At 40.4% G+C, this 21,721-nt stretch overlaps 1 protein-coding gene across 1 annotated transcript in view; it reads left to right on the top strand.

The window, feature by feature from the left end:
- LOC126416437 (UDP-galactose transporter senju) overlaps positions 1–21,721 on the top strand; it is a 74,655-nt gene that overhangs the window by 12,954 nt on the left and 39,980 nt on the right. The window contains exons 2-3 of the mRNA XM_050084160.1: positions 9,118–9,235; positions 12,489–12,535. Coding sequence (XP_049940117.1) covers positions 9,118–9,235; positions 12,489–12,535 — 165 coding nt within the window. The remainder of the gene's footprint in view (positions 1–9,117; positions 9,236–12,488; positions 12,536–21,721) is intronic.

The raw sequence follows: 21,721 nt of genomic DNA on the forward strand, positions 1-21,721 counted from the left end.
AAATAACTGCAACAAAGACAATAGAAATAAACATTGTAACAAAGAAATTAGTTAGAAACAACTCCAGTGAAGACACACATTACCCTTGAAAGTTAAATTAAAATTAAACCTGTCCAACTTAAAAGTGGAAGCTCTCCTTTACAGAGACTATAGTACTACATGGTTCTAATCAACAGAAAAAAATCTAACTTTTCTGGATTGGCATTTTTGAAAAATTTTTTTTGTCTAAATTATAAAAAAAAAAAATTCAAAAGGTGTCAGTAAAAGAACTTTGATAGGTGTGTGCAAACAGATACCAATGCTATCATAAAACAATTATCTTTCAAATATAAACAAACTCAAACAAAATATCTAAAACAGTTGCATAGATACAGCACGTAAAATTTTTTTCCGAAATTCGCCTCTTCAAAATGGTGTTCACAGTGTCATCTTTGGAGGCCTGTATCTCGGAGCAGGAAAGTTTTTGGAGAAAACAAAAGAAATGTGTTTCTTACTTACTCTTGAATTTTAACATATGCTAAATTCAATAACATCCGAGACTATGAAGGTAACCCCCCTGCCTGAAGTGATACGGGTTATGCAAAAAGCTGTCAGCCGGCCAGTAGAGTGCACAGAGGAGAGGCTGCTTGTAAATCCATGAGTGGTGGCCTGTGATGATTGTCGAACTTCTAGCTGCGTCTACCAACTTCTGTGGCACACCTTTCAACTGCGTGCCACAATTTCGGGTGCGAATCTGTGTGATTAGACTATATAAACCCTACAAAGAGTCACAACCAAAATGCTCAGATATGACTAAAGAGATTACAAAAATCATATGGATGCTAAGAAATTATAATTCTTCAGACTATTTCTTGACAGATTGAAATATTCAGTACTGATATCTGTAAAAAGTTGATAATTGAGTTATTTATAACCATCAAATATGTGTGAAAAATTGATGGTGTCAGCCATAACCATCTTATCAGATAACAGTAGTCTTTGAAGCCTTTCTCTTTCTTTAGCAGCTATGCTGTTAGTTAGTTACTCTTATGCACTATAGATCATTTGCATGATAAATCATAATGATATATGGAACAAGTTATTTTACATTCAAATAACAAAAAATAACAAATTAATTTTTTAGATATCACTCCTTGCTGACCATTGTCTCTAAATATACAGATGTAACTTAGTAATTTCTACCCACCATCATCTACATGTTACAGTAATAGAAATTCTTCTAAGGAATAGAAGGAGCTGTCAAGGAAAACGCTCTCTCTGTTTGTTTTCAAAGTCTACATTGCTATCTGTCAAGACACCTTACATGAGTAGAGTGCAAAAATTTTGGTTGCAGCATTGTGCACTCCTTTTCATGCTAAGATCAACCTTAATGTGGAGTAATGAGTGTCTTTTTTCTTCTGGTATCATAACTATGTGCATTATTATTCTTTTGAACTGCAGTGGATTACTTACAGTAAACTTCATGATGGAATACATATGCTGTGAAGCAGTGGTCAAAATGCCTGTCTCCTTAAACAGATGTCCACAAGCTGATTGTGGGTGAGCACCACATATTATATTCCTATTTAGCAATGACCAGCTCAGGTGACCAAGTCTTCACTCAACAGCAGGTACTACTTCTTGTTGAGCTTTTGCATTCTCTGTATGTGATAGTTGAGATATGAGCACTTGAAGCTAGTTCTTGATTCCCCTTAACGGGTGTTTTCTGGTCCTTAGCAAATATTTTTTTCATTGTCCACACATATTAATGTTTATTTGAACCTCACCTCTTATTTATGCAATTGACGTGATGTATGCCAGTCAATAAATATAAAAAGCTTAGCGGTCATTCGAATGATTTGATAGCGTTTTACTAATTCTGGAGTAGTAGTAAAGAATTTGCTTTGGTATAACCAAACCATTAAGGAAGATCCCAAATGGTGCAATATATCTAATGAAACAATATAAGAATATGTAGCAAAAATTGAAACTTGTCAAAAATTTTGGGAAATGTTATTTCTTGAAAGGTTCTGAAAAAATAAAAGCATATGATGTAAACTTTTCTCAGAATCACTGGTGATAACACACACACACACACACACACACACACACACACACACACACACACACACGCGCACGCACACGTGCGGGAAGGAGGGTGGGAGGGGGAGAGAGAGAGAGAGAGAGAGAGAGAGAGAGAGAGAGAGAGAGAGAGAGAGAGAGAGACACTATGCAGATGCTAATATGTGTCCACAGCACATGATCCCATTCATAATACCTCCCCTCCCCTGTATGATGGCTTTATGTTTCTCTGTACATTAATTGCATATTTATAATTTACCTCTACCTGTGACTGTAAAAGTGGCTCAATAGTTAAGACGCTTTACTCGTACACAGAAATAGTGCGGTGTAATTCCTTCTCAGGCCATATCAATTTAGGTGTTTTGTGGTTTCCTGAAGCAAGGCTGTTGCTGATTTATTTCCCCACCCTTGTCTAGTTTGAGCTTGGGCCTTGACTCTGATGCTTGTATTATTAACTGTAATTGTCTCTACTTCCTTACTTCTTTATCTTGTACTCTTTTCTTATAATAACCAATGTATGACTTTTGCTTCTAATACTTAAGATATAATTTTATATATTTATTGTTTACATTGGATTCCATTATACTTTTCAACTGTTGGTGAAGACATGTGGTTAAGTATTTAACCCACTGGTAATTTTAACTTACATAAAAATTTGTTTTTTGTGTCAGTGATAAATTTGTAAGCAGTTTTTTTTGTTCTGCATAAAACTTGAAACATCATGTGTCTGTCTCACATAATTATAAAATATGATCCAACAGTATTATGAAAAGGGTAGTTGTCGCTCACCTTCTAGCAGAGATGCTGAATTACAGATAGGCACAACGGAAATACTCTCAGAAAATGAGCTTTCGGCCATAAAGCATGTGCATGTGCCCCCCCCCCCCCCCTCACACACACACACACACACACACACACACACACACACACACACACACACACACACATATATATATATATATATATATATATACACACACACACACACACACACACGCGCACAAAAAACAGCTCACATGCATGACCGTACTCTCTGGCTGCTGAGGCCACACTTGAGGCAGCAGCGCATAATGGGGATGCAGCCGGGTGGTGGGGGTAGGGAGGTGGCTGGAGAGGGAGGGAGGAAGAATAGAGGGACAAGGGTGGGGGATGGTTAAGTGCTGCTGTGGGAGCATACAGGGATGACGTGAACAGAGGGTAGTGCAGCTAGGGACAGTCAGGGAGTTAGACAGAGGGCAGGGGAGGCTTAGTGCAAAAGGAGAGAGGTGGAAAGACTATGGGTGCATATGTGGAATAGAGGATTGCGTAGTGCTCGAATGGGAACAGGGATGGTGCTAGAGGGTAAGGATAAAGACTAACAAAGGTTGAGACCAGGAGGGTTAGGGGAACAGAGGTTATATTCCAGGGAGCAATTCTGAAAAGCTGCTGTTGGTGGGAAGGATCTGGCACAGGGTGTGAAGCAGTCATTGAAATGAAGAACATTGTGTTGGCCGGTGTGCTCAGCAATGGGGTGGTCCAGTTGCTTCTTGGCCACAGTTTGTTGGTGGCCATTCATGAGGGCATAGAGCTTATTGGTTGTCATTCGAACATAAAATGCAGCACAGTGGTTGCAGCTGAGCTTATGGATCACATGACTGGTTTCACCGGTAGCCCTTCTTTTGATGGGATAGGTGACACTTTTGACTGTACTGGAGTAGGTGGTGGTGCAAGGATATATGTGACAGGTCTTGCATCTAGTTCTGTTACAGGGATATAGACCATAAGGCAGGAGGTTGGGAGCAGGAGCAGTGTAGGGATGGACGAGGATATTTTGTAGGTTTGGTGGGCAGCAGAATACCACTGTGGGAGAGGTGAGAAGCATAGTGAGTAGGACATTCCTCATTTTAGGGCATGGGGAGAGGTAGTCGAAACCCTAACAGAGAATGTGATTCAGTTGCTCCAGTCCTGGATGGTACTGAGTCGTGAGAGGAATGCTCTTCCACGGCCGGACAGTGGGACTTTGGGAGGTGGTGGGTGACTAGAGAGATATGGCATGGAAGATTTGTTTTTGTTCAAGGTTGGGAGGGTAATTACGGTGAGTGAAGGCCTCAGTGAGATCCTCGGTGTATTTGGAGAGGGACCGCTTGTCACTACTGATGTGACAGTCACGGGTTGCTAGGCTGTATGGAAGGCACTTCTTGGTATGGAATGGGTAGCTGTTGTCGAAGTTGAGCTATTGCTGGTGGTTGGTAGGTTTGATATGGACAGAGGTACTGATGTAGCCACCTGTTAGGTGGTGGGTAACATTTAGGAAGGTGGATTTTTGGGTTGAATGGGACCAGGTGAGGCCAATGGGAGAGAAGGTGTTAAGGTTCTGGAGGAATGTGGTTAGGGTGTCTTCACCTCTGATCCAGATAGCAGAGATGTCACCACTGAATCTGAACCAGGTGAGGGGTTTGAGATTTTGGGTGTTTAGGAAGGATTCCTCCAGAGGGCCCATGAATAAGTTCACATAGGACGGTGCAGTGCGAATCCCCACAGCTGTACTCAAGATTTGTTTGTAGGTAATGCCTTCAAAGGAGAAGTAATTGTGGGTGAGGATATAGTTGGTCATGGCTCTTAGGAACGAGGTTGTAGGTTCAGTATTCATCGGTTGTTGGGAAAGGTAGCGTTAAATAGTGATATAGCCTTGAGCATTAGGGATCTTAGTGCAAAGGGAGGTGGCATCAATAGTGATGAGCAGGGTACTGTGTTGTAAAGATACAAAAACTGTCAAGAGTCAGTGAAGGATATGTATGATGTCTTTTACATAGGATGGTAGGTTGTGGGTAATCAGCTGAAGGTGTTGGTCTATGAGAGCAGAGATTCTCTCAGTGTGGGCACAGTAACCAGCCACAATGGTGTGTCCTGGGTGGTTCGGTTTATGGATTTCAGGAAGCATGTAGAGGGTAGGAGCGCGGGAAGTGGGGGTGAGCAGAGAGATGGACTCTGGGGAGAAGTTCTGGGATGGGACTAAGGATTTGAGGAGGGATTGATCCTGCTGGATTTCTGGAATGGCATCACTGTGACAGAGTTTGTAGGTGTATGAAGCCGACAGTTTTCAGAGTCCTTCCACCAGGTAATTCTTGCGGTTCAAAACAAAAGTGGTGGAGCCTTTGTCAGCAGGCAGGATTTTAATGTTTGAATCAGTTTTAGTTGGTGGATTGGGTTCTTTCTGTGAATGTAAGGTTAGTTTGCATATTGAGGGATTTGGGGAATGATGGTGAGGCAAGGTTTGAGGTTAAGAGGATTCTGAAACTGTTAGTGGAGGTGGGGGGGGGGGGTGTATTTTGGCGCAGTGGGAGTGGATTAGGGTGGATGGAGGAGTGAACTGAGTCATGCTGGGTCCAACATTGGTCTTTGGTTGAATTTGAGTGGCAGGGCTGGTGGCGAAAAAGTATTTCCACTGTAGGGACTGGAAGGAGGAGAGAAGGTCTTTACCAAATTCTGCATGATTTAATTTGGGAGTGGGCCAAAAGGTGAGGAATTTGGAAAGGACGGAGACTTTTGCAAGGCTAAGGCTTTTGGAGGAAACCTCTCCCTGTCCCTACAGTGGAAACACTTTATCGACACCAACCCTTCCAATCATATTCAACCAAAGATAAATGTTGAACCCTGCCTGACTCAGTTCACTCCTCTGTTCACCCTGATCCACCCCCACTTCCCCCAAATCACGTCCCCCCCCCCCCCCCCCCCCTCCTCACTAACAGTTTCAGAATCTTCTTAACCTCAAACCGTGCCCTGCCATCATTTCCCAAACCCCTCAACATGCGAACTAACCTTACATCCACGGAAAGAACTGCAATCCACCACCTAAAAGCTGATCCAATCTTTTAATCCTACCTGCTGACAAAGCACCACCACTGTGGTCTTCAACCACAAGTTTTACCTGGCAGAAGGGCCCTGCCCACTGTAAGATTCATACAGCTACAAGCCCTGCCAAAGCTACCCCATTCCAGAAACCCAACAGGATCTCCAGTCTCTCTGCAAATCCTTAGGCCCATTCCGAAACCTCTCCCTGGATTGTCTCTCTCTCCTCACCCCAAACACTTCTTGCACTCCTGCTTTCTGCTTGCTTCCTAAAGTCCATAAACCTAACCACCCAGGATACCGCATCATGGCTGGTTACTGTGCCCCCACTGAGAGAGTCTCTGCTGTCATAGACCAACACCCTGAGCCTATTACCTGCTACCTATCCTCCTATGTAAAAGATACCAATGATTTCCTCCACCAACTCTCCACAGTTCTTGTTACTTCACCATGTGGTGCCCTGCTCACCACTATTGATGCCACCTCTCTTCACACTAACATTCCTAATGCCCATGGCTGTATTGCTATTTACCACTACCTTTCCCAATGCCCGACGTATACTGAACCTACAACCTCATTTCTAATCACCATGACCGACTATATCCTCACCCACAATTACTTCTCCTTTGAAGGCATTACCTACAAACAAATCTGGGGTACGGCTGTGGGCTCTCTTGAAGGAATCATTCATAAACACCCAAAATCTGAAACAACTTACCTGATTCAGATTCATTGGCGACATCTTCACGATCTGGATTGAGGGTGAGGACACCCTCTCCTTATTCCTGCAGGACCTCAACACCTCTCCCATTCGCCTCACCTGGTCCTACTCAACTAAAAAAGCCACCTTCCTCAATGGTGCCCTCCACCTAAAAAATGGCTATATCAGTACCTCTGTCCATATCAAATCTATTAGCCATCAGCAATAGCTCCACCTCGACAACAGCCACCCATTCCGTACCAAGAAGTACCTCCCATACAACCCAGCAAACCATGGCCATCACATTTGTAGTGATGAGCGGTCTCTCTACAAATACACTCATGATCTCATTGAGGCCCTCACAGACCATAATGGAGCATTCCCTTCGTGACTCAGTACCAGCCACATTGGGATCAACTGGACCACATTCTGCCCAAGGGTTTCAATTACCTGTCGTTGTGCCATGAAGTGAGGAATGTTGTAGCCACTATCCTTCCCACCCCTCCCACTGTTGTATTCCACCACTCACCGATCCTACAAAATATCCTCATCCATCCCTACACAGCTCCTGCTCCCAACCTCCTGCCTTATGGTTCATATCCCTGTAACCTACCTCCAGGACAGTCACAAGTGTCACCTATACCTTCAAAAGAAGGGCTGCATGTGAAACCAGTCATGTAATCTACAAACTCAGCTGGATTCACTGTGCTGCATTCTATGTTGGCATGACAACCAATAAGCTGTCTGTTCACATGAATGACTTTGGCAATCTGTGGCCAAGAAACAAGTGGACTACCCCATTGCGGAGCACGCTTCCCAACACAGTGTTCTTCATTTCAATGACTGCTTCACATGCTGTGCCAGATTCTTCCCACCAATAGCAGCTTTTCTGAATTGTTCCCTGCAATATATCCTATGTTCTCTTAACCTTCCTGGCCTCAACTTTTGTCAATTTTTGTCTTTATGCTCTAGCCCTTTCCCTGTTCCCGTTTGAGCACTACACGGTCCTCTGTTCCACCAATGCAACAACAGTCTTTTTATCCCTCTCCTTTTGTGCTAAGCCTTCCCCACGCTCTGTCTAACCTTCCGACTGCCCCTTGCTGCCCTACCCTCTGTCCACCTTGTCTTTGTATGCTACCATGGCAGCACTTTACCGTCCCCCACCCCTACCCCACTATCCCTCCCCTCCCCTCCCCAGCCTCCCCTCCACCCAGTTGTGCCTCCCATTATGTAGTGCTGCTTGCAATGTGGCATCAGCAGCCAGAGACTGCGGCCATGTTTGTGTGAGTTGCATTTGCGTGTGTGGTTTTTTAAATCTCTGAAGAAGGCCTTGTTCGCTGAAAGCTCATTTTCTGACAGTCTTTTTGTTGTGCCTATCTGAAACTCAGCATCTCCGCTATATAGTGAGTAGCAGTCATCCCTTTCATAATATTGTTGTGTTCCATCTGGGATTTTCTGTTATAAAATATGATCTATGGACAAAAATAAAGTAAATAAAATTAATGCTCTACTAGAATGCTCAACAACTGATAACAGTCTAATGTTCCTGGCATGGAATTATTCTACTTCTTCCCAGCTACGACATTGTAGTTGTCCCCGTATCTCCCAGATTTAGACTCACATTCTGGAGGCTTGTGGTCAAACCCTCATCCAGCCATCTAATGTTGGATTTTCAGTGGCTTTCCTAATGCATGTAAGGGAAATGCTGGGATCATTCCTCTGAAAAATGACAATGCTAATTTCCTTCCCCATCTTTTTGTAGTCTGAAGCTAAACCTGTCTATATTATGACCTTGTCAGTGATTGGGTGTAAAGCCCTAATCTTCCCTTCTCCTGAAAAGCTGCATTAAATTTCGTGTCCCAACATGACTCAGTTTTAGCTTGGCTTCATGTGTAATTTTTTCTTATTTACAGTATCCTGTTTCTCTTGTTCCTGATGAATAAATCACTGAATCGCCTCAAAAGTCTTTCCTTTGTTATTTGTCTGTTGTCAAACCTGTTTCATTTTTGTTTCGCTTTCACTGTATGTTAAGTAGATACTTGTCTCCTATCTCAAATTGTAGTATTTTCCATATGAACAACATCTGCTGTCCTGTAGTCCAGAATAGTTTCCTGTCCTGCGATAAGATTTTCAGAACACTGATAGTCAACATAAGGCAGTAAAGTGGCAGCTCACATATCTCCAATAATCTGTCAAATATTGATCACAATATACTTTTTCATAAATTGCTGATTTCATATCATCTGCAAATAAAAGAAAAAAAAAAACATTTATGCACATTGGTAGGGTAACAGCTAAAATATAAATTTAATCACATAAAATTTATGTGTTTTTCAACCAACTTGTCCTTGTGCAGAAGTCTATGCCAATGCATTATGGCTGTCCAATGGTCTTTGTAATACTATATTGTATACATGAAAATTGTCCTTTAGTTGTCAGGTGACTTTAACATTTGGCTTCTCTTGATATATTGTTCTTTTTACCTTAATATGAAACTGTTCCTGATAGCAACTTTATCTTTGTTGTAGGGATACTTGTCACAGCATCACAAAGTTCAACTAGTACATACAGCTATAACACAGTGACTGTTGTGCTGCTCACAGAGGTGGTAAAGTTGGTGGTCTCTGTCTCCATTTACTGCAAAGAGTAAGTTATACATGTATTGGGTTGCTTAACTTCCATTGGCACTTCTGTGCTCTGATGAAATAATTTTAAGAGCATAATGGGCATGACACGCATGTTCATGACCTCTCTCCTTAACCGATTGTTTCTAACCCTAACATAGTGTAGATTTCCTGTTGCAGTGGCATGTCAAAATATGAAAACTTAAGTGCAATGCAGCATAAAGTAGTTACCCCTTGCCAAATAAATCTTCTCCAACTATAGACTTTTAAAGAAAATGACAGTCCTGTATTTAGTTGCTCTGATACTTGTATCAAATATTTGATTGTGAATGACTAAAAGATGTTAAATTATATGATACTAGTCACTGCTGGACCTTCTCGTGACTAATTTATCAAATAATTGGAAAATCTAATATATTGCATATGGGCCTAATTGAAGACTGTAGTGTACAGAGAAATATGGAATGGGTCTTCATGCAGTAGTCTCAGCTCTGTGATGCCTGCTGAGGAGCTACTTGAGTGCGAAGTAGCGGCTACAAGGTCTAGAAAGCTGACAGTGACGAGGAGTGCAGTGTGCTGACCCCACACCTCTCTGTACCGCTTCAGTGACGCCATTGGCAGAGGATGAACTGCAGTCAGTCAGTTCTGGATGGCCCACATGGACTAGAATGTGGAGCTTTGCTTCTATGAAGCAGTGACAGTCAAATGGCTAATGTTGGGGCTATGTAGATTTACTGAACATTCCAGCAGGCCACTGTCCATAGTGACAAAAAATTCAAGGTAAACATTCATTGTTGGAATCTTTGAACAGGAAGCAGATGATGGTTGGAGCCACCCCTACTATCACAAAAGTCTTTGCTTCTGTCAAAAATTGACAAGGTTAAATAAGAAAGAATACATGATAAAGTAGGAATACTAACTTCAGTTTTTCATTCAGGACAAAAGACAAGAAAATAATTCTTGATAGTACTGATTACATTCATGTGCTTCATCTTCATACGAAATCGCAGAAGCAGGGTTCTAGACCCACTTTTGTCTTATTTTTGTTAGTAACAAACATGCTATGAACACCTAACTCATAAATCCACCATTTTTACAGATACTACTATTGGTGTGATTGAGTAATGAATGATGCAATGAGAATTTTGAAGAGAATGTAAGCAGTGTTCTTACTGAGGTGGTAAAATTATTTAGTTTCAGCTAATTTTCACTAAACTTCTGTAAAACATTGTGTTCATTTTCATACAAATGTCTAAAATGGGAAACTGATAAATAGGGACTATAAAATGTTGAATTGCTAAAAAAAACTCTGTGTACAATTCTACACATCTCTACAAGTGATCTGCTTGCAGACAACGAGGATGATGCTACTATGAGGGCAAATCAATTGAAAACTCAATGTGTTTGATAATAATAATAATAATAATAATGGTGTTAGTTGCCTTTAAGTCAGTATGCGTGTTCGTAATTGTGTGCCATATGTTTACTAAGTGTCAGCATCATACAAATGCACAAACACCATCACAGGAGCAGTGCGTAGATGGCTTGCCCACTGGTACTAGAGAGGAAGTGTGTGCTGTCTAGGTGCTTCCAACTGCACCTAGCTGCTGTACCCTCTCCCCAGCTCATTCCTGTATGCTCGCACAAGCAGCAGTTTACCGTCCTCCATCCTCACCCTGCTATCCCTCCCCCTCCCTGCCCCAATCCCCCCCATACCACCACCACCTCGTTTGCTTCTACTGCTACTTGCAGTCTGGCTTTGGGAGCCAGAGACTGTTTGTGTGTGTGTGTGTGTGTGTGTGTGTGTGTGTGTGTGTGTGTGTGTGTGTTGGCATCTCCGCTATATGGTGAGTAGCGTCTATCCTTTTCACAATGTTGTCATTAATGTAAATAAATGTGTGGATGATGCCTTTCGAATCAACATGCCTGAATTCCTCTCCTACCCCACCTAATTTGAGCTCGTGATCCCTCTCTAATGACCATGTCTCCTTCCTTCCAAATTCTTTGGCAGAGCTCTTTTTCCAGTACTGTTGATGTGTTCTTAAATTAGTCAGTAAAATCCTTGTTGTAATTGTGCTGAAGATGTATAATATCACAATTTTAAACCAAGCTGCTGACAATTTTATCTGTATATTCCTTGCCCAAGTTCTGTTTAAATATTTGATGTTACTAATGTTATACTTCTATTTTATTTTAAATATGTGTTTATCTTTGTGCAGTGCATGGATTGAACAAGATGATATAAACACCCACCTAATAGGACACAGGACCAGTGTTATTAATCAAAATAGCACAATCTCTCATAACGTTCAAAGCATTTAAATTTTTAAGCCATTGGTGGGATGTGATACGCTCATTTATTAATAAACTGTTAAAATTCATTGAGAGATGCTAAAAGGGGCAAGGAAGGAGGGGGCCAAGGATCCTTAATTGTTGTTCCATTATCTCCACTGGTTGACAATCCAGGATTTATGGACTTGACACCATCTCCCTCTCTGTAATAACTCTGTAATAAAACAAGGATTTGTCCAAAAGCTGGTGAGGTTCTGTCTTCTTTATGTGCATTTTGAGAAGTTCTGTTCAGTGAGCTGTTACCCAAAATTAAATATAAAATATAGGTTGAGAATGAATGTAAAAATATGTAACAGGAACATAGACCTATGTTATGCATTTTCTGTTGGATCTCATAATAAGTAAATAATGCAGTTTTGCAACTTAAAATAACCCAAAAATCTGAAGGAAAAGTAAATATCTGTTGGGATGAAAATAAAAAGGCTCTTCATTAATATTACTTCAACAATAGGTAGTAATGTGAACAATTTCTGGCATTAACATTTAGGAATAACGACAGTATTAGGAAAAGGATAGATTTATACTAGTGTAACAATCGATGACAACTCCAGGTTGAAATATCAATATTAGGAAAGGAATAGATTACTACTCACTGTAAAGATGGGATGTTGAGTTGCAGTCAGCCACAATGAAAAGGCCGTTACACATTCCGGTCTGTGTTGCCAGTGATTTTGTGTGTGTGTGTGTGTGTGTGTGTGTGTGTGTGTGTGTTTTTTTCCTTTTCTGAAGGAGGCTTTGGCTGAAATAACAGTCTTTTCGTTGTGCTTGTCGGCAACTCAACTAGTCATCTTTATGGTGAGTAGCAAGTATTCCTTTCCTAATATTATTGATATTCCAACATGGAGTTTCCATAGTTTGACATTTAAGAATAATCTTTGCATATTCTTGATCTTTTTAATAGTGGATTATGTTTTGTTTTCTAGCAATGCAGTGTCTTCCCTGCTTCATGAGACAAAGTTACACATTAGAGGTAAGTGAAATCACCTAATCAGGATGAAAAAGCAATAGTTGTTGTGAAAAATCAGAAAAGGACGGTCAAAACTGATAGTTCATACCATAAGCATCCGCAGATGGTAAACACATTGCATATAGAGGGTGTTTGTTTTATCTTGGAAAAACTAAATATTAAAAAAAAAAAAAAAAAACATATTGTATGATATATTTTCAAGGGAGACTTCTATATTTGCTAAAACTGTTCCATCCCACCCACTGTTCATGGGTAATCAGCTTATTATTTTTGGCTGGGAATCCCCAAGTTTGGTCACAAATTCAGATTATATGCCAAAAATACCTTTAGTTTACCATAAGCATTTTTTTTTCTTTAGTGGTAGATGATGCCGTAACTGACAAAGTTCAATTTTTTGCGGTTTTTGCAGTTAAGAACTGAGTCATTTGATATGACATTACATTTTCAGTAAAAATGTAAACTTTTTTGTACTAAATAGTTGATATTATCGTTAAAATTTTAATTTAGTTCTAAAAATTTGATTGCAAGAAAACTTCTATGTTTAGGCATTTAAAAGTCTGGCAAATAAGCTTCTTTTAAACATACTGTACAGTTCCCTTTGGGGCTGATTTGGGTGAGTCTATACACCACCAGGTTGCTTGATTTCAGTGAGTTCCCTTAAATCTAACCATAAGGGCGACTGATTTTGGTGTGTTCTTCCGTTCAACTGCCATAACTCTCACGCTGATTGCAGTGCAGTCTGCCACAAATGGAAAAAAAATTGTTTCAGATAAACTGTAGATATTTTTTGGTGTATAATTCGAATCTGCAATAAAAAGAAGGAAAGTTGCCATGTGAAAATAAGAAGTTGACCCTCCCTTGGGGTGGATTAGGGAGAGGCCAGTTTCAGCATAGTCAGAAGTCTCCTATGAAAATATTAAATCTTTGTCTGGAACATTATTTTTGTGCAATGCATATTTTTTGAGATGTTTAATTGTTCCAATTTAAAACAAACACCTTGTACCTACAAAACGTGATGAAATCACAAGCTTTCACAATCAGAGCTTCTTTTTCATTTAGTTATAGAAAGGAGCTGTTGACTGTGGTGGAGGACTTGAAATGTTCCTTCTGTCTCTCACTTGAAGCTTCAGTGCTTGTGTGACACAGTGTGAAGTCCCCTGTTGTCAGAGTCTGCACACTCTTAATAATGTGTGGGACAGTAGATAGATTACCTGATGCTTTGTTTTGCAGATTTATTCAAAAACATTTATTGATGGACCCAGATTAATCATCTCCATTACTAAATCAATGTAGATAAGGGTCACCACCTGTGTTTTGACTTGGGAGGAGACAGGACTGAAATTGTCACTACTTCCAAACCAGTGATAGAAGACCTTGCAGCAATCTACCTACTTTCAGAAAGATTCTGAGAGCTGATCACTAAACTAGAAAATGTACACTGCTGACAATTTATACACTGTTTCCAGATGGTTTCCAGCAACTGCTAGTGATAATTGCCTTCAAAAGCAACACAGCATAATAGTTCAACACCAAAATGGGAAAAGACAGGCAAAATCATTACATTTCAAGTTGCCACCAGAATAAAAGGACTGGATTGGCTTTAACTGCACCTCACTAAGCCCTCCTTGTTCACTGAACACTGGCATCCTGCCAGCTGGTGACTCCACCCATTGCTGTGAAGCCTCTTCGTACCAAGTTGAACACTGTCACCAAACCGCAGCACTTACCAAACCGGAATATAGGGCAGAATTCTATGTTGCACATGGGAATGCACTTGTGAACTCTTACTGGCAGAACAACTTTATTGCTCACTGACGGTCATTCATTTCTGATTTCATACATGCAATAGAGGTCTGCAAATAGGGCATTTTACTCACTCCAGCCAATTGTATGTGACTTCCCAAAGTACATATGGTTGAAGCAGATGGGCTGTGATTGAAGCAGATGGGCTGTGGAAAGGGTAGAGGTTGCCTGGTCCAGTGCATTCTCTATGCTGCTGTTGTGAGTGTTTTAGTCATAACTCTGTGTGTCTGTAGGCTGGTGCTGACATACTCCCACCAGCTGATGGAACTACTGTCAGATCAGTTTGGTTATGCTGCTGATGTAAATTCATAGATGGTAGTGCCTAATCGTGACATCAATGTGATCCACAAGAGAAAATAGCCTGATTTATCAAATAACAAAAATTTGGAAACGGTTTGAATTTCACAGAAAAACTATGTAACTACCAACTTTTGTAATGATGGTCACTCTTGCAATGAAAAAATCACATTGGTGTTTTAAAAAACACCATCTGCATTATTGATTCAAGTGTACATACCTGATCTTGACAGTCTAAGAAATTAGAAATCTAACAGGAACAAAATTGTCTCAAAATTATTCCCTGTTGGTGTAATTACACTGAATTGGATTGTCTGGATCAAGTTTGCTTCATACATCCAATATAAGGTTCCCTGCTGTACTGAAATTTCTTTTACTGGAAATCAAAACATTCCTTTTTCCAAATTTGATAGCTTGGGGAAGAGACTATGGTTGTGCTTTCACCTCTCAAGCAGATCAGCAGTATCCATTCAGGTTAAATACAAGTCAACATCATTGATAGATTGAGTATGACATAGGCCACAGTCTAGTTATTCTGAAAAAGAGACTTCATCTTTTTGGATGCTGAGTGCAGCTGGCATTCTCTCAATGACTCTAAATAAATGTTTACATATATCACATAAACAAAGTTAGATGCTGCGGCCATGTTATAATTTTGTTCTATTTCATCACATATTTAATGACTGTATTTAATGTATAATCTCTATTAGAACCAGACATCAGTTCCAATAATTGGAAGGGCAACCACAGAAGAGCAACATCCGAATTTTAACTTTCTCACCTGTGAGACACAGACAGCAATTTTTTCGTTATTGGATGATAATATGACAGTTGTACTGTACTGCCAAAATAACAGTCCCACTGAATCTGATATTTTGCAGTTGAGTGCAGTCTTTGTCGCTGGTCACACAGCATGTATTAAACCAGAAAACTTGATCTACATTAAATTAAACATACCCCTGTGTCTTCAATCCCTGTGCCCTGTATTACAATGAGTTTTTAGTTTGTGCACATATAATAATAATAATAATAATAATAAACACTACATGGCAAGCACCTGTATCATCTAACAGCCACACATCGATCAAGACACATCCAACACATGGCTAAGAAGAGGCAATACATACAGTGAGATGGAAGGATTCATGATTGCAATACAGGATCAAACAATAAACACCAGATATTACAGCAAGCATATTATTAAAGATCCCAATACCACAACAGATAAATGCAGACTTTGCAAACAACAAATAGAAACAGTAGATCACATCACAAGTGGATGTACAATACTAGCAAATACAAAATACCCCAGAAGACATGACAATGTAGCAAAAATAATACATCAACAGCTTGCCTTACAACTAAACTTATAAACCAACACGTTCCCACATACAAGTACGCACCACAAAATGTACTGGAGAATGATGAATACAAATTATACTGGAACAGAACCATTATAACAGATAAAACAACACCACATAACAAACCTGACATCATACTCACCAATAAAAAGAAGAAATTAACACAACTAATCGAAATATCCATACCAAATACAACAAATATACAGAAGAAAACAGGAGAAAAAATTGAAAAATACATCCAGCTGGCTGAGGAAGCCAAGGAAGGACATGTGGCATCAGGATAAAGTTGACATTATACCAATTATACTATCAACCACAGGAGTCATACCACACAATATCCACCAGTACAACACAATACAGCTATATCCAAACGTATATATACAACTACAGAAATCTGTAATTATTGATACATTTTCAGTTACCTCAAAGTTCCTAAATGCAATGTAACATTTACGGTACAGTTAAAAGGAAGTCATGCTTGATCAAAGTCCACGTCACTTTCCATTTTTAACCAGACATAACGTCTGAGAAAGGAAAGAAATAATAATAATAATAATAATAATAATAATAATAATAATAATAATGAACTGTTGGGAACTTCTCGCCTTCCAGCACTCCTCATTGTAACTTTCAGTGGCTCTAAAAATGCCATGAGTTATTTTGCAGTGTATTTATCAAATAATCATTATTAAACATGCATTTCAGGACTGTGTTCAAAATGTGTGTAATGCATGTATAATGCTGAAAGGATTGCAATGCCTTGCATATATTAGCATCTTGGTCAGTGACAATGAAACCTCACAGAAGTGCTGGTGATTTATTCCTAGCACTGTGAATAATGTTTCCCCAATGTAGATCAAAATAGATTCTCCAGATTTTTCTTTTCTCATAAAAGTGAATTGTCACCAGTACAGTATTTCACAGTGCCTAATTTTGAAAAATGAAATTCCCAGTAATAGATAAATAACACATTTTCCAATACGTATCAGTCCGTATATCTGCTATACATCCACATGCATTCACACCCATGACCTGGATAAAGCTGTGTATCATACTTGCCTGTATTTCATCAGCTTGTCTTTCAGTGTTTCTTGCTACTGTTGTAGCATGAGGACAAGTGTTAGAGATGTCGGTATGTCCCAATTCTGGACTGATGCTTACAAGCTTCTGAAATAAAGCACAAAATCCTACACCTAATATTACTGTAAATGGACATTTCTGCACACCTTTTTAGTTACTTCAGCTTTCACTCAAACTAGTAATGCTTCAGAACTTACACTTTGTCGTGTTCTGCACACATGTGCCTTCAGGTGTGCGGTGGAAGATCTGTGAGGCAAGAGAGCAGAGTACCGGGTGATCAAAAAGTCAGTATAAATTTGAAAACTTAATAAACCACAGAATAATGTAGATAAAGAGGTAAAAATTGACACACATGCTTGGAATGACATGGGATTCTATCAGAAAAAAAAAAAACCGTTATTGGGCCTTTTTTCTTTGCGGAAATGCGTGATTCTGGTTTTGTAACTGCTACCATGACGGGTGAGAGGTACACTGATATGTTAAGAATCGCACATCCCCAGCCTGGCTGATAAACACCTGCTGGAACATACAATGTTTATGTAGGATGGAGCTCCATCCCATATTGCTAGACGTGTGAAAGATCTCTTGCGCACTTCGTTTGGTGATGATCGTGTGCTCAGCTGCCACTTTTGTCATGTTAGGCCTCCCAGGTCCCCAGACCTCAGTCTGTGCAATTATTGGCTTTGGGGTTACCTGAGTTCGCAAGTGTATCGTGATCGACCGACATCTCAAGGGATGCTGAAAGACAACATCTGACGCCAATGCCTCACCATAACTCCGGACATGCTTTACAGTGCTGTTCACAACATTATTCCTCGACTACAGCTATTGTTGAGGAATGATGGTGACATCTTGAGCATTTCCTGTAAAGAACATCATCTTTGCTTTGTGTTACTTTCTTATGCTAATTATTGCTATTCTGATCAGATGAAGCACCATTCGTTAGACATTTTTTGAACTTTTGTATTTTTTTGGTTCTAATAAAACCCCATGTCATTCCAAGCATGTGAGTCAATTTGTACCTCTCTATCTACATTATTCCATGATTTATTCAGTTTTCAAATTTATACTGACTTTTTGATCACCTGGTATTTGCCATAGTGCATGTAGCCAACATCCTTATCGGTAACTAATAAAAAGCTCTCCCAACCATTGTTACAATCATTGTCTTTTGCACTGAAGTGTTACTTTCACAATCTGCTTCATCTCATGTTCATGCGCCATGATCCTACAGCGGGTAGCTTGCAGCGCTTGGGTAACTGTAGCAGACATCTGGACAATTTGAGCATGAAATGAAGTCACAGCCAATGGCCAAAGTGGCTATATTGACATCTGCCAGACTTAAGCAGAACTACAGGCACAGGGCAATTCGAGCAAGCATAAATTTCAGATGCAGGCCTCTAATGAAGAACTCTCTTAAAACATAACCTCCACCCATAAGGCCCATGAATTGCCTCCTACACCAGCATGGGCTGCTGGCCGGCCCCAGGTTTTGTGAGCTCCAGACTGACATGTCAACATCAGTCAGCTTTAGAAAGCAACACTACCATGAAACTCAGCTTGCCCTTTTGTCACATGATATACTGCAAAGCATGGATGAAGGGCAACAGACAGTTCCGTATTTCTACATTTCTGAAAATCATTTGACATGATGCCCAACTGCAGACTGGTAACAGAGGTATGAGGATACGGAATAGGGTCCCAGATATGTGAGTGGCTTGAAGACTTCTTAAGAAATAGAACCCAGTATGTTGTCTTCAATGGTGAGTGTTAATGAGAGGCAAGAATATCATCAGGAGTTCCCCAGGGAAATATGATAGGACTGATGTTATTGTCTAAATACACTCACGTTCAGAAAAAAACCGAACACCTTGAGTGACTATAAATGGGACTTTCATATTTACAAGACATGGACATTAGTATGTTCTGTGGAAATGATTAGCATTTGAACCAAGTGAGCCCATGAGTTCAAGGTCAACATAGATATCGTGGTGCAGCACCAGCTACTGGTAAAATGTGCATGCAGCTCTCTTTGTCACTGCAAACCAAAGGTAATCAATTAGTGTGACTTGAGCAGACGCGCAGGATGCCTCGTAGATGTATGTGCGAACTGTACTGGCAAATCAGTGAGTTTGAGGGAGGGCACATTATTGGCACGAGAGAATGTGATGCATCCATCTGGGAAATTGCCGCTCATGTGGGATGAAGTGATCGGGCAGTGCAGTGAATGTGTGCAGAATGCTTCGCGGTAGGCCATAGTACATGATGAGATGGGTCAGGTTGCACCATCCAGACCACCACCCGAGAAGATTGACACCTCATCTGAAGGACACTGCAGGACAGATCTGCATCCTCCTTGACTGTGGTGTAATAATGGAACAATGTAACACATCGTACACTATCATGGGTGACAGTCCGTCGCCATTTATTTTGGCATGGGTTGTGTGTGCATCATCCACTTCTCTGCCTATGTTTGACAAATGTGAGAAATATGCCAGGCAGCAATGGTGTATGGAACGACATCACTGGGGTCAGGAATGGGATCAAATAGTGTTTTTGGATGAATGCAGGTTCTGTTTCTTTGAAAATGGTGCCTGCCTTTTGGATTGTTGCAGGCAGAAGGAACAGCATCACAGTGACTGCATTCACACAAGACATACAGCACCAGCTCAACGCCTTAGGTGTGGGGTGCTATTGGGTACAGCCATAAATCACAGCTGGTGTTTGTTCAGGACAGTGTGACCAGTCTGACCTATGTGAATGATGTTCTGCGACCTGTAGCCATATCCTTTCTGCACAACACTCCAGACACCAATTTTCAGCAAGACAATGCACAACTACAAGTTGCTGCATGGACATGTTCCTCTTGGTATCACAGGATGTCAGCCTTTTGCCCTAGCCTGCCAGAACACCAGACTTGTTGCCTATTGAGAATATGTGGGATATGGTGAAATGACAGGTGCAGCACAGTGACCCAGTGCCAACAATCACAGATGAACTTTGAACCAGGTGAATGCAGTTGGTAGCTATAACACAGGACACCATTCAGGCCTTATATGCTTTGATGCCAACATGTATGGACCAAGTTATCAGAGCCCATGGCAGACCCTGTGCCTACTAGGCAACAGGACACATTCTGAACCAAGGTGACTGAAATGCTAATCATTTGTGCAGAACATGCTAATATAAATGTCCTGTGAATATTGTACATATCCTGCAAATATGAACATCCTATCTCTAATCATTCAAGGTGTTCTGTTTTATTCTGAACATGAATGTACATTAGTGATTTGGTAGATAGAATGGGCTGCAATCTGCAGTTGTTTGCTGATGATGCTGCGGTGAATGGGAAGATGTAGAACTTGAGTGACTGTAGGTGGATACAGGATGGTGAAGGCAAATTTTGTAGTTGGTGTGATGGTGGTGGTGGTGGTTAATGTTTAACGTCCCGTCGACAACGAGGTCATTAGAGACGGAGCGCAAGCTCGGGTTAGGGAAGGATTGGGAAGGAAATCGGCCGTGCCCTTTCAAAGGAACCATCCCGGCATTTGCCTGAAACGATTTAGGGAAATCACGGAAAACCTAAATCTGGATGGCCGGAGACGGGATTGAACCGTCGTCCTCCCGAATGCGAGTCCAGTGTGCTAACCACTGCGCCACCTCGCTCGGTTAGTTGGTGTGATGAATGGCAGCTAGCTCTGAATACAGAAAATAATAAGTTAATGAAGATGAGAGGAAAAACTAATCTGCAATGTTTGGATACAGTGTCCTGTGTGACACAGTCACGTTGTGACGATGTTCTATGCTTTATTTCTTTGTTTGTAGTCCTCACTGTTGGTGTACTGGCTGAAAAAATAGGGGGTGGGAGTGCAGTAATGTCTACTGTAAATGATGTAGCTGACAGGTACACATTTGCATTTCACAGTTGTTTACTTTCACTTTTTTCAACCCCCCCCCCAAATACACATTTGATATGGCCAGTGCACTATTGTTTAACTTTCTATAAGCCTCATTAACAGGTTGCAGGCAAACATCCACATACTGCTACAATAGTTTACTGTTGAACATCTATGTGCAGTAAAAACATAACCACAAAGTTCACAGTTATTGAAGAATAGAAAGGTACGTATAGAGCAGACACTGTCATTGTTTAAACAAATGGCGTAACTGAGTAACACTTATTTCACAGTTAAGTTGAAGCATTGTTGTTGTTCTAACCAACACAGGTTTCTCATCTGAAACTTGGCCGTGGACTGACTGTCTCGGGACTAAAATTGGGCCCTTGTATATCCTCACAATAATAGGTGCTGAAAGTTCACATTGTTCGAAGTTTAATTTACAGAAATTACAATTAAAACTTAACTCATTAAATAAACTGAATGCATTGAAAGATTGGTTCTTTTTAACAGTTTCTTCTATTACAAGAGTTAGGCCAGATTATTTGCTTGAATCATGAAATTAACAAATATCGTTACACAAACAATACCTTTGACAAAACTGTTAATTACTTTGGAATTAATTAAGGGCCGGCTTTGCTAACATGTTTTCGAATAGATCCAAATAAATCCTGTAGAAATACTATTAGTTGTTCCTCCAAATGTGTTAATTTGTTTATATGTCAACAATAGAATTTAAGTTATGAAGCAAT

The sequence above is a fragment of the Schistocerca serialis genome, chromosome 8, assembly GCF_023864345.2.
Source record: "Schistocerca serialis cubense isolate TAMUIC-IGC-003099 chromosome 8, iqSchSeri2.2, whole genome shotgun sequence".
In the NCBI taxonomy this organism is placed as follows: domain Eukaryota; kingdom Metazoa; phylum Arthropoda; class Insecta; order Orthoptera; family Acrididae; genus Schistocerca; species Schistocerca serialis.